The following is a 13,410-nucleotide window of genomic DNA, read 5'->3' as shown; positions in this document are numbered from 1 at the left end:
CCTTCGCTCTTCCCTTGCTCTTCCCTTGCTCTCCCCTCGAATCTTCCCTCGCTCTTCCCTCACTCTTCGCTCGCTCTTCCCTCGAATCTTCGCTCGCTCTTCCCTCGCTCACCCTTCGCTCTTCCCTCGCTCTTCCTTCGCTCTTCCCTTTCTCTTCCCTCGCTCTCCCCTCAAATCTTCCCTCGCTCTTCTCATCGCTCTTCCCTCGCTCTTCCCTCACTCTTCCTTCACTCTTCCCTTGCTCTCCCCTCGCGCTTCCCTCACTCTTCCCTCACTCTAACCTCACTCTGCCATCGCACTTTCTCTGTGTTTCTCTCACTATTCATCACTCCATCCAGTTTTGTATCTCATACACACACTCATATGTACACACACACAACAGTCACACACACTGCCTTCCTCTCCACACACACACACACACACACACACACACACACACACACACACACACACACACACACACACACACACACACACACACACACACACACACACACACACACACACACACACACACACACACACACACACACACTCCTTGGTTGGAAGCTAGTCCTCTACTTACTAAAACAATTAAGCAACTCAAATACAGCTGTTGAACTTTCGCTTAACACAGAGTCCCTTCTTTCCGAATGTCTGTCCCTGCCGCTTTAGGATTTCATTTGTCACTATCTTTTGGACTGAGTTGTAGTGGGCTACAGACAGTGTAACTGGAAGGTGCTGTCAATTTGGTGATTAAAGCCAACCAGTATTTAATGATTGTGACTCAAAGCTACGAGCCGATGCTTTATTAAGAATAACATCCTCATCAACACTTGGCTACAGGGACATCTGTGCCAGTCTGTGCCAGTCTGTGCCAGTCTGTGCCAGTCTGTGCCAGTCTGTGCCAGCGCAGAGGGCCAACCCTGTTGGCTTTAAGTGAAACAAAGGGAACTTAACGGGATCTGAGATGCACTCCATTAAGAATGTTAGACTGAAGCACACGCTTTACACTCCATAAGAGTTCAGCTGTTTCTACTTGTAGGAGCACACAGGCAGGCAGGCAGGCAGGCAGGCGACTGACCGACCGACCGACAACAGTCACCCACGAAGCATCGTTACCCATCGCTCCACAAAAGCCACGGCCCTTGCAGAGCAAGGGGAACCACTACTTCAAGGTCTCAGAGCAAGTAACGTCACCGATTGAAACTCTATTAGCGCGCACCACCACTAACTAGCTAGCCATTTCACATCCGTTACACTCACCCCCCTTTTGGCCTCCTCCTTTTCCGCAGCAAATCAAATCAAATCAAATCAAATTTATTTATATAGCCCTTCGTACATCAGCTGATATCTCAAAGTGCTGTACAGAAACCCAGCCTAAAACCCCAAACAGCAAGCAAGCAACCAGTGATCCGGGTCAACAGCATCAATGTAACAGTATAACTTTAGACCGTCCCCTCACCCATACCCGGGCGCGAACCAGGGACCCTCTGCACACATCAACAACAGCCACCCACGAAGCACCGTTACCCATCGCTCCACAAAAGCCACTACTTCAAGGTCTCAGAGCAAGTGATGTCACCGATTGAAACGCTATTAGCGCGCACCACCGCTAACTAGCTAGCCATTTCACATCCGTTACATGTGCTTGACTATGTGTGTGTGTGTGTGCATGCTTAGGCATGTCTCGCTGTGATGAAACGTGTTAATGTCATAGCGTGTCTATTATCTGTCATCTTGACTGGCCCGGGGGGGGGGGGGGGGGGGGGAGATGAGTGACATACATTAGCCATGAGAAACAGAGAGATAGGTAGAGGTAAAACCCATTCAGTGATTAAATAACATTTCTGCCAGTCCTCTTTTGAGATGGAGGGATACAAGAAGGGAGGAGAGGAGGGAGGGGAGGAGAGAGTTGGGGTGAGGGAGAGATGGAGGGAGGAGAGGAGAGAGTTGGGGTGAGGGAGAGATGGAGAGAGGAGAGGAGAGAGTTGAGGTGAGGGAGAGATGGAGGGAGAGTTGGGAGAGATGTGTCTATATGATACAGGCTCTCATCCTCTGTTATCCCCAGCCCACCACAACTCATTATCTGCTGTCAGAACCCACACACACACGCACGCGCACACACACACGCACGCACGCACGCACACACACACACACACACACGCACACACACACACACACACACACTTACACCACACACACACACACACACACACACACACACACACACTTACACCACACACGCACGCACACACACACACACACACACTTACACCACACACACACACGCACGCACGCACGCACGCACGCACGCATGCGCGCACGCACACACACACACACACACACACACACACACACACACACACACACACACACACACACACACACTTACACCACACACACTCCTTGTCATTATATAATGGATGCTCGGAACGTTCTTCACTTGTTCCTGTTTTTCCCATGTATTCCTCCATCCATCTTTCCTCCAGTTGCCACTGAAGACTACGAGATGGGGATTTTCCCTCTCCATCCTTCCACAGGAATCAGATATCAAAAATCTAATTTACTAAATGTAATTTAAACATCAAAGGAGTTTAAAGTACAGGATCAGCAGTACAGGTAGAAGAGGAATTTGTCGAGGCTGAACTCTTTGGTTCATCTATAATATCCATAGCCTCATGTTCCCCTTCTGGAAGGGATGAAGGTAAGGTCATCCGATTTGGTTTAGTATTGATCCACTTCATCTCCTTGGGCGGACGGGATCCAGACACAGTCTGCCAGTTAACTCACTCTGCGTGAAGTTTGGAATGATACGCCTATAGACCCCTGCTCAGTTCTCCACCAAACAATTTAGGACAATCTTTAAAGCATTTTGGGCGTTTTATGTGGAACAGAGAAAAACAATGATTTTGTAAAAATGCCTTCTGTTTATTTTGCAGATATGAGACGTCTGTGTCACTGTTTGTATCCAGGTTAATGATAGCACAGCCATGTGACTGGTGATATAGAAGGGGACGCACCACAATTATTTCCATGAATTTCTAACAACTACTATACCCATTGTACTATGCTGACGGTAATAGTTTCTCTATCCCCCCAGGCTATGGAATAGGCCTCCCACAGAACTCCCCTCTAACCAACAACGTGTCAGAGTTCATCAGTCGCTACAAGTCAGACGGCTACATGGACATGCTGCACGACAAGTGGTACAAGGTGGTGCCTTGTGGGAAGAGGGTGTTTGCCGTCACCGAGGTGAGTTTTCTGTCCGTCTGTCTGTGTGTGTCCCGGTCCCAGACCGGTTTGGAATATGTTGTCAACAACTTCTATGGTGGTGTTTAACCATCGACGTCAGCCTGGGCCCAGATCTGTTTGTGCAGATAGGGACCAGGCTAGTGTGGCTGTGGTGGAGTGGCCGCCCTGTAGGCACACCACGTGGGTTGCAGACAGTTGATGGACATTGGGTTTGGCCATCCTAACACATCTGGACATGTCAAACTGGATGTTTGGCTCTATTCCAATATCCACACTAGCATACCACTTGAATGAAGCAATGTATTGGGCATGCATTCAAAGAGATATTTAAATGTGGTTTGCAGACACTCCTCAGACAGTCTGGACTCCATCAGTGTCAGATGTTAAGGGAAAAATATTTATTCCTAGATTCGACCTCTGTGTGTGTCTATGATATCCTCCTAGGATTGTGTGTCATCCTGAGGTTATCCTTTAACACCAAGCACCCAGTTGGTCGAACTTCCTGCCCCAATGGACTGCTATCATAGACATAAACTGAGTGGACAAAAAATTAAGAACACCTTCCTAATATTGCGTTTTACCCCTCCTCTTTGGCCATCAAAGCGTTCCACAGGGATACTGGCACATGTTGATTCCAATGCTTCCCACAGTTGTGTCAAGTTGGCTGGATGTCCTTTGAGTGGTGTACCATTCTTGATACAAATAGAAAACTGTTGAGCGAGAACCCAGCAACGTTGCAGTTCTTTACACAAACCAGTGCACCTGGCACCTACTACCATACCCTGTTCAAAAGCACTTCAATATTTTGTCTTGCCCATTCACCCTCTGAATGGCACACAGACACAATCAATGTCTCAAATGTCTCAAGGCTTATCATAGCTTTCAACTGGATTCACCTGGTCAGTCTATGTCATGGAAAGAGCAGTTGTTCTTAATGTTTTGTACACTCATTACTAATTCATTAACTGGTTGTTATAATCATATTAAATAGTGTTATTATTGTTGATATCCTGTTACTGGGGCAATCGTCTGGTCCCATCAGCATGACGATATGGGCTGTTTACCTATTGGCTCCTAGTCCACCCACCCAGACAGACAGACAGACAGACAGACAGACAGACAGACAGACAGACAGACAGACAGACAGACAGACACAGACAGACACAGACAGACAGACAGGACAGACAGACAGACAGACAGACAGACAGACAGACAGACAGACAGACAGACAGACAGACAGACAGACAGACAGACAGACAGACAGACAGACAGACAGACAGACAGACAGACAGAAGACAGACAGACAGACAGACAGACAGACAGACAGACAGACAGACAGACAGACAGACAGACAGACAGACAGACAGACAGACAGACAGACAGACAGACAGACAGACAGACAGACAGACAGACAGACAGACAGACAGACAGACAGACAGACAGACAGACAGACAGACAGACAGACAGACAGACAGACAGACAGACAGACAGACAGACAGACAGACAGACAGACAGACAGACAGACAGACAGACAGACAGACAGACAGACAGACAGACAGACAGACAGACAGACAGACAGACAGACAGACAGACAGACAGACAGACAGACAGACAGACAGACAGACCGACAGACAGACAGACAGACAGACAGACAGACAGACAGACAGACAGACAGACAGACAGACAGACAGACAGACAGACAGACAGCAGACAGACAGACAGACAGACAGACAGACAGACAGGACAGCAGACAGGACAGACAGACAGACAGACAGACAGACAGGACAGACAGACAGACAGACAGACAGACAGACAAGACAGACGACAGACAGACAGACAGACAGACAGACAGACAGACAGACAGACAGACAGAAGACAGACAGACAGACAGACAGACAGACAGACAGACAGACAGACAGACAGACAGACAGACAGACAGACAGACAGACAGACAGACAGACAGACAGACAGACAGACAGACAGACAGACAGACAGACAGACAGACAGACAGACAGACAGACAGACAGACAGACAGACAGACAGACAGACAGACAGACAGACAGACAGACAGACAGACAGACAGACAGACAGACAGACAGACAGACAGACAGACAGACAGACAGACAGACAGACAGACAGACAGACAGACAGACAGACAGACAGACAGACAGACAGACAGACAGACAGACAGACAGACAGACAGACAGACAGACAGACAGACAGACAGACAGACAGACAGACAGACAGACAGACAGACAGACAGACAGACAGACAGACAGACAGACAGACAGACAGACAGACAGACAGACAGACAGACAGACAGACAGACAGACAGACAGACAGACAGACAGACAGACAGACAGACAGACAGACAGACAGACAGACAGACAGACAGACAGACAGACAGACAGACAGACAGACAGACAGACAGACAGACAGACAGACAGACAGACAGACAGACAGACAGACAGACAGACAGACAGACAGACAGACAGACAGACAGACAGACAGACAGACAGACAGACAGACAGACAGACAGACAGACAGACAGACAGACAGACAGACAGGGCCTAGCAGCCGAGGACTCTGGGATTGCTTTTCTAATACCAACACCACATCAGCCTGCGCTGATTTGTGATCTTCACAGACCCAGCAAAGACAGAGAGTGTGTGTGTGGTGTGTGTGTGCGCATGCCTGCTGGTATGCATTTTCCCGGATGGGGAAAATGGTGCTAGAGAGACAAGCAGTGATCCCAGCCATCTGTGCAGAAACATCAAAGTCATTCCCAGTCTTGTTATTACCTAATCATCAAATGATCACCTGATTTACGTTGGGGAGAGACTGACGAATGGATGGTAGGACACTGATGCATCCCACATGACAACATCTCTCGTTCACCTCGACGACACGACTAACAATAACATCTCTTCTTTTAGGTACGTCAAGGGAACAATTTGAGTTTGTTTTATTGATTTACCCCGGCTGACACTCCTTTGAACTATGATGTCGTCATGTACCTGTCCACGACGACTCCTCAAAAGATACTCAAATTCATATTTGGAAATGTAAAATAATATATGTTTTTGACAGAATCACATTCCAGCCTGTCATTTTCAAGCTGCCTTGGATCAATGTTAGAAACTCCAAGGAGTGTACATGCAGCGCATCTATCATCTATCATCTATCATCTATCAATCCAAAACTACCACATCCTACAAACCATATGTTTTTCACATTTGAATCTTTCCCAGTTTCCTCTATATGTTTCACACAGGAGCACCCGGATGACATTTCTATTTTACTCTAATTTGAAGGGCAGAATTACCTTGGCTTGCATTGAACAGATTATTCCTCATTTTCATTCCACATCCTTCTGCTCACATGGATTCGGAGGGGAAAGGCTGAGGGACAGAGGAAGGGAGGGGAACGGGGGGAGACGACCTACCCCTCCCAGAAACAATATGGCGGAGGACGGGTCCACTCTTAAACACAGTCGGCAGGCTAACATCATCCATACTGGGGGCCCTAAGTGCTAATAGGATGAGTTATTCCCCCTGCATACTGATCACTACTTGGTCAGGGAGAGAGGGAGAAGGAGGGAGGGGTGAGAGTATAGAGGGAGAAGGTAGGATGGAGAGGGGGAGGGAGAGAGAAGGATGGGGGTGAAAGGGGGAGAGAAGGACAGATGGGGGGTGAAGTGGGTAAGATGGAGAAGGGGAGAGAGAGGGAAGGTGTAGAGGAGAGGAGAAGGGAGAGAGATATAATGGTGAAGTGGAGGGAGGGAGGGAGGGAGGGAGGGAGGGAGGGAGGGAGGGAGGGAGGGAGGGAGGGAGGGAGGGAAGGGAGGGAGGGAGGGAGGGAAGGGAGGGAGGGAGGGAGGGAGGGAGGGAGGGAGGGAGGGAGGGAGGGAGGGAGGGAGGGAGGGAGGGAGGGAGGGAACAGAGTGGCAGAGAGGGAGGGAGGGAGGGAGGGAGGGAACAGAGTGGCAGAGGGAGGGAGGGAGGGAGGGAGGGAGGGAGGGAGGGAGGGAGGGAGGGAGGGAGGGAGGGAGGGAGGGAGGGAGGGAAGGAGGGAATAGAGTGGCAGAGGGAGGGAGAGAGCAGAGGCTGGCAGCTCCCTCTCTTGGCCGAGTCCCAGAATTAAATGGGAGGAGGGACTGGGTCTAGGATGGGAGGGTGGCAGGAGGGATGGGGAGGGCCTGTACTGCACCCCTGGGGTTCACTGTGTCAGCACTTCGGAAACAAGCCCGCCGTCCTCCACCACTCCCTCTCTCAAGTTTTTCTTCTCTCCAAACCTCTACAGATAAGATCAGAGGCGGCTTTCGGTTTAGAACATTTCCTCTGAAAAGTTCTCTCTCCTTTGCTGCAAAGTGTCAAACAGCGTTGAACAATGTGTCTGCCTATATATACAGCACATCTCCAACAACTCATGTTGTTAGACCTTGATAGGCTAGATTCCTATTTTATTGGAGGTGTACAGCACTATACAACTACTGTACTATACAACTACTGTACTGTATTGCTGGCAAGCACTCAGACAGGGTTCTCACTGCTCGCACTGTGCTTCTCAAACACACACTGTCGTCCTGACTTAGGCTAAATGTCCTCTAAGCACTGCTGGAATTCAAAAGGACATCTGCAGCAGCCCACAGGGTAGACACTAATCATACCGGTGTAGGCTGCTGTGGGGGGACAGCTCATAATAATGGCTGGAATGGAGTGAATGGAATGGTATTAAACGCATGTTTTTTATGTGTGTGATACCATTCCATTCACTCCATTCCAACCATTATTATGAGCCGTCCTCCCCTCAGCAGCCTCCACTGAATCATATAGGCTAGAATAGAGTAGAGTAGAATAGAAGGGTAGGCTCAAAGGAATAGAATGAGAACTCATATCTCTGGGTAGAATAATCTAGAACCAAATAGAATACAACGCAACAAAATCAATAAAGCAGCCAATGGCATGGAGATCAGGATTGTGTTGGTTATTATTATTGTTATTACTCATGCTGCCAAACATACCCTTGTAAAACTGACCATCCTACCAATCCTCGACTTTGGCGATGTCATTTACAAAATAGCCTCCAATACCCTACTCAACAAATTGGATGCAGTCTATCACAGTGCAATCCGTTTTATCACCAAAGCCCCATATACTACCCACCATTGCGACCTGTACGCTCTCGTTGGCTGGCCCTCGCTTCATACTCGTCGCCAAACCCACTGGCTCCATGTCATCTACAAGACCCTGCTAGGTAAAGTCCCCCCTTATCTCAGCTCGCTGGTCACCATAGCATCTCCCACCTGTAGCACACGCTCCAGCAGGTATATCTCTCTAGTCACCCCCAAAACCAATTCTTTCTTTGGCCGCCTCTCCTTCCAGTTCTCTGCTGCCAATGACTGGAACGAACTACAAAAATCTCTGAAACTGGAAACACTTATCTCCCTCACTAGCTTTAAGCACCAACTGTCAGAGCAGCTCACAGATTACTGCACCTGTACATAGACCACCTATAATTTAGCCCAAACAACTACCTCTTTCCCAACTGTATTTAATTTTAATTTATTAATTTATTTTGCTCCTTTGCACCCCATTATTTTTATTTCTACTTTGCACATTCTTCCATTGCAAAACTACCATTCCAGTATTTTACTTGCTATATTGTATTTACTTTGCCATCATGGCCTTTTTTGCCTTTACCTCCCTTCTCACCTCATTTGCTCACATTGTATATAGACTTGTTTATACTGCATTATTGACTGTATGTTTGTTTTTACTCCATGTGTAACTCTGTGTCGTTTTATCTGTCGAACTGCTTTGCTTTATCTTGGCCAGGTCGCAATTGTAAATGAGAACTTGTTCTCAACTTGCCTACCTGGTTAAATAAAGGTAAAATAAAAAAATTAAAAATAAAATTAGTCACAATGCTCAGGTCTCTAAAGCCCTGTTTATGCCTGGTTCCAACATGCGTCCTTTATCCTGATTTTGTCCACGTTCTGATTGTGCCCACATTTTTAGACAGGTGTAGATAATTAAAATATGGATGTTGATCTGATTATGATCAGATCTTCCTAACTACCTCGGGAGGTAGTCAGGGATGCATTGTGTCTCTGGTGTAACGGATCTGGACAGTGAAACCATTTAAATCATCATTCTTCTGCCCTCTAAAATCATTGTCAGGTACCACTATTGACTTATGGCATCAATATGTCTCTTAAAATAAATGAATAAATATTATTTAGAAAAATATCTGTCAAATAATTTACATTCATGTAAATCTGGTCACAATGCGGACACAGTGGACAGAAAACAGACACATTTTAATACCCTGTATAGATGCAATGGCTAATATGTGGGCACAATCAGAATGTGAACAAGATCAGGACAAGGGACATATGTTTTCACCAGGTATAAACAGGGCTTAATAGGAACGCAGCAGCATCTATTTAATAAACGCCACACTTTTAAAATTCTAAATAGTTATTTTTGGCAGGACAGACATGATGTCCTGATGTCAAAACTGTAACGGCCCGATTCAGACTTGGGAAATCTATTTATTTTTAACACTTTTTGGTAGTTTTGACTCTATACTGTCATTTGTGCATGGCTACATAAATCTATAGCTTGGGTCTCCACATTTCATATCTGCAAGTTATAAGGCCAGAATTTCATACATTTGACTGTGGAAAAGTTTAATGTTGATATGCTTCAGTTTGCTTTCATGTGACTGGATTCTCATGTCTCCAGCAGTCATAAGGGAAAATAGATAGAAAACAATTGTCACTTATATTTACAATCCCCTTATCCAAATGGCTTACTCATTTACTCATTCTATGGACCATGTCGATCTCTGTCTGAATAGAAATTAATAGAGACTGCCCCCTAGAGGTGAAAACAGGGAGCGTCAGAAAAGATGAGAGACCTGAAATGATTCTCAGTATCAATTGGATAGAGATCTAATGACAAGGTTCTCAGGGACCAATCACCATCATCCCAAGGACTGATGTCGGTCCATGGACCAGAGGTTGACAATTTACTACATTGTTAAACCCTTTGTTACAGGTGTTAACCCTACTCAAGTAACCCAACTGTCCCCTCCCTTTCCCTCCGCCTCCTTATACAGACTCTCCAGATGGGCATCCGTCACTTCTCAGGGCTGTTTGTGCTGCTGTGTGTGGGTGTGGCCACGTCACTGCTCACCCTGGCTGGGGAGCACGCCTTCTATCACATGGTGCTGCCACACATCCGACGAAGACAGAAGTACAAGTACTGGCTCCATACCAGCCAGGTGAGATGGAGGGAGGGACTGTGTGAGTGAACCAAAGGAGAATGTAAGTGTGAGAGTGTGTGTATGTGTGTGCACAAGAAATAACGAGAAAACAGAGAAAGTGTGATTGAACCAAGTGTGTGTGTGTCAGAGAAAGAGAGAGAATGTGTGAGAAACAGACAGATGCTGTGTGTGTGTGTGTGTGTATGTGTGTGTGTGTGTGTGAGCGTTTGTGTGTCAATAAAATAACCTTCATAGTGAGCCTCTCTGCCTCAGGCTTCAGACTTTTTCATAGCTTCTTTCATTGGCCTTTTTAAAGTGCTCTTTTTTACTTGAAGACATGTGGCTTTCCCTGTCATGTTTTACGAACTCTATATCTAAAAGCAGTTACGCTTCACAATCCTCCGGGAATTAAATATGAACAAATATTGATTGCTTGTAAAAGGTTGTTTATGGTGTAGGTTTTTCACTCTCTTGGATAAACAGTCTTTAAAAAAAATTAGGACTGTTTATCACCTTGGCTGTCATTTGATAACATAAAGGCAACATCGCCATCTGCTGTTGACTTAGAGAACCACCATTTGGGAACCGTAGTTGAAGTGAAGTATTAAAAGCACTGAAAATTCAAATCTGCCTGGCTTAAGTCCCCGGAGGTCCTCTAAGCTCCTTCCCCAGTTGGAGGATTATTAACGAGAGGGGGAAAGTAATTACAATTTCTAAGATGGTGTTGATTCTGTCTGTTTTGAATAAATCAGTGTGGAGCTTTTCTCCCCCTCCCACCTCTTCCCCTGGCTCAGTGTAACTATGGCCCCATTTGTTATGTAGAAAATCCACCGAGCCCTGAACCAGACCTATGAGGATGTGAAGAAGAAGCAGGGCGCCAACACAGAAAAAAGGTGACAAAATGGCTGCTATTATGGAGACCTGTTTTACATGTGTTTACTGTCCTTGTCCTTTCCTCCATAATCACTGATCTGACAGGACCTGAGTAGAATCTAGAAGAAACAATATATAGTTGAAACCTTTCCAGTCCCTTTACCAGTGGTAATGTCTCTGGGGGAAAGGAGATGAAGCATTAGGGTTGGATTCAACCCTTATCGTGGAAGTATCCCCTTAAAATGTAAAGGTATTTTCCAATTGAGTCGACATATGCAGCGTTTACCATGAATGCAGTGTTTACCCCGAACATGGGAACATTGCCTTTAAATTTCAATCGAGCGTTAAACGCAGATTTTCTGCGATACTATTCAGATATGGATTGAATCTAGCCCTAATACTGAGATACAGATTGAAAGCAATCTAACATATTAGTAGTGGTTGTTTAAGCACCAGACCTGTGTCTTTCTTTCTTTACTGACACAAGCCTTTTATCTCCATGTAGCTGCAACAACCAGAAGAACCAGCACCCCCAGCCTCCCCCAGACCCCTCTTCCCCCGGCGCCTCGGCCAAGTGGAACGAGAGCAGCAGGGACTCCACTGCTGCAGCCGCTAAAGACAAGCGAGTCCACTTTAACCTGGAGACCCTCAACAGCCGCCGCCTTCTAGCCCGGGCCGAGTCTGAGGGGGGGAGGGGGGGGTCGGCTGGATGTGACACTAACCCTAGGACCAACCCGGCCCCACGGGTCTGTGCGAATGGGGGCTTCGGGACTTCCTTTGCCAGTCTGGTGCTATCCCTCCCCTCCTCCTCTTCCTCCTCAGGCGTTCCTTTGAGGCCGGGAGAGCTGCAGGAGCTGCAGGAGAGGATCGACCTGATTCGGGATCAGCTGAGGACGGCTCTGGCCAGGAGGGCTGAGCTGCAGACTTCCCTGGCCAAGGAAAAGGCTGCCTGCTCCGCCCCCATAGTGACAGGAATGACCTCCGTGGTTGTAGCTACTGCAGCCCTCCCCTCCTCCCGCTGTGCCACCACCATGACAGACCCTGTCCTCAAGTCCCTGCCCACAGTCCACACCATCCCTCCCATACACACCAATGAGAAGAGCTGATGCCCCCTGGTGTTTGGAAAAGCCAATGGTGTATTAGGGTTTATTGAAAGAAGTTGGATTACCTTGGATTGGATTTATCCAATTGCTGTGAGCCCGATGCCATAGCATGGCAGCTCTTTCCCTGGACACTCTTTTGCTATTGGGTGAGATGAAAGAGCTTTTCAGGGCACTGGGAATCCCTTGTGATCTACATGTGCCCAATTGGTCCTCCCATGATTGGTAAAATGTGTGTTTGTGTTTGGGCTACATCAGGCCTACTTGGATCTACCATGCCAATGGAGTGGGGCTAGAAGTACCAGCATGCCCCCATGACCGAGCCCTGCTGGCACTGCACCCATTCTGGGAACTTAACCACTTACTTTCCAGTGGTCTCTCTTCTGCCACAGGAGCCAAAATGGCTGCCACCCACAACCTTCTGTTTCCAGTCTCTTGTTGATTTTAGTGGTGGGGCGATAACTGAATTTTATCAACAATGCAATGGCAACCTGAAACAACAATCAGTAATACGTGGAGTTCAGACTGTATTCAAATCAGTAGTGGTGCTTTTATGGTGTTTCTGTTTTCTTCCTTTGAGTTCCGAGTCGATATCGTTCAAGAATAAAGTCTGGTGGAAGTGTTGGTTGAAATGTGAATCCTTGTCAAGTGTACTTTGTGTCGTCTGTATTTTTACCGCTAGTTCCACAGAGGGAAAGTAGGGATGTTTTCCTCATGGAAATGCTGGAATATTTCAGTGATAGAATAACAGGTGGTACCTGAACCATGAAGTCTGTAGTACACATGAACTCTTTCCAAACATTTATACAAAAAACAGGGTGTCACTTTTCCTTTGACATGGAATCCTTTTGTTAATCAGGCGTGAAAATATGGACTTTATTTGGAATAGCCTGTGGGCGTTTCCCTGGGGACCCCAAATGGTGCACGTTGT

General features: G+C 47.0%; 1 protein-coding gene across 1 annotated transcript in view; it reads left to right on the top strand.

Moving 5' to 3' along the window:
• LOC109888534 (glutamate receptor ionotropic, NMDA 3B-like) overlaps positions 1-13,117 on the top strand; it is a 33,160-nt gene extending 20,043 nt beyond the window's left edge. The window contains exons 5-8 of the mRNA XM_031822509.1: positions 3,083-3,234; positions 10,360-10,524; positions 11,329-11,399; positions 11,885-13,117. Coding sequence (XP_031678369.1) covers positions 3,083-3,234; positions 10,360-10,524; positions 11,329-11,399; positions 11,885-12,485 — 989 coding nt within the window. The 3' untranslated portion in view covers positions 12,486-13,117. The remainder of the gene's footprint in view (positions 1-3,082; positions 3,235-10,359; positions 10,525-11,328; positions 11,400-11,884) is intronic.
• Positions 13,118-13,410: the final 293 nt, after the last annotated feature.

The sequence above is a fragment of the Oncorhynchus kisutch genome, linkage group LG4 (genome assembly GCF_002021735.2).
Source record: "Oncorhynchus kisutch isolate 150728-3 linkage group LG4, Okis_V2, whole genome shotgun sequence".
NCBI classification, from domain to species: Eukaryota; Metazoa; Chordata; class Actinopteri; order Salmoniformes; family Salmonidae; genus Oncorhynchus; species Oncorhynchus kisutch.
Note: the sequence above shows the minus strand (reverse complement) of the source record. Positions and strands in the feature narration are given on the sequence as shown.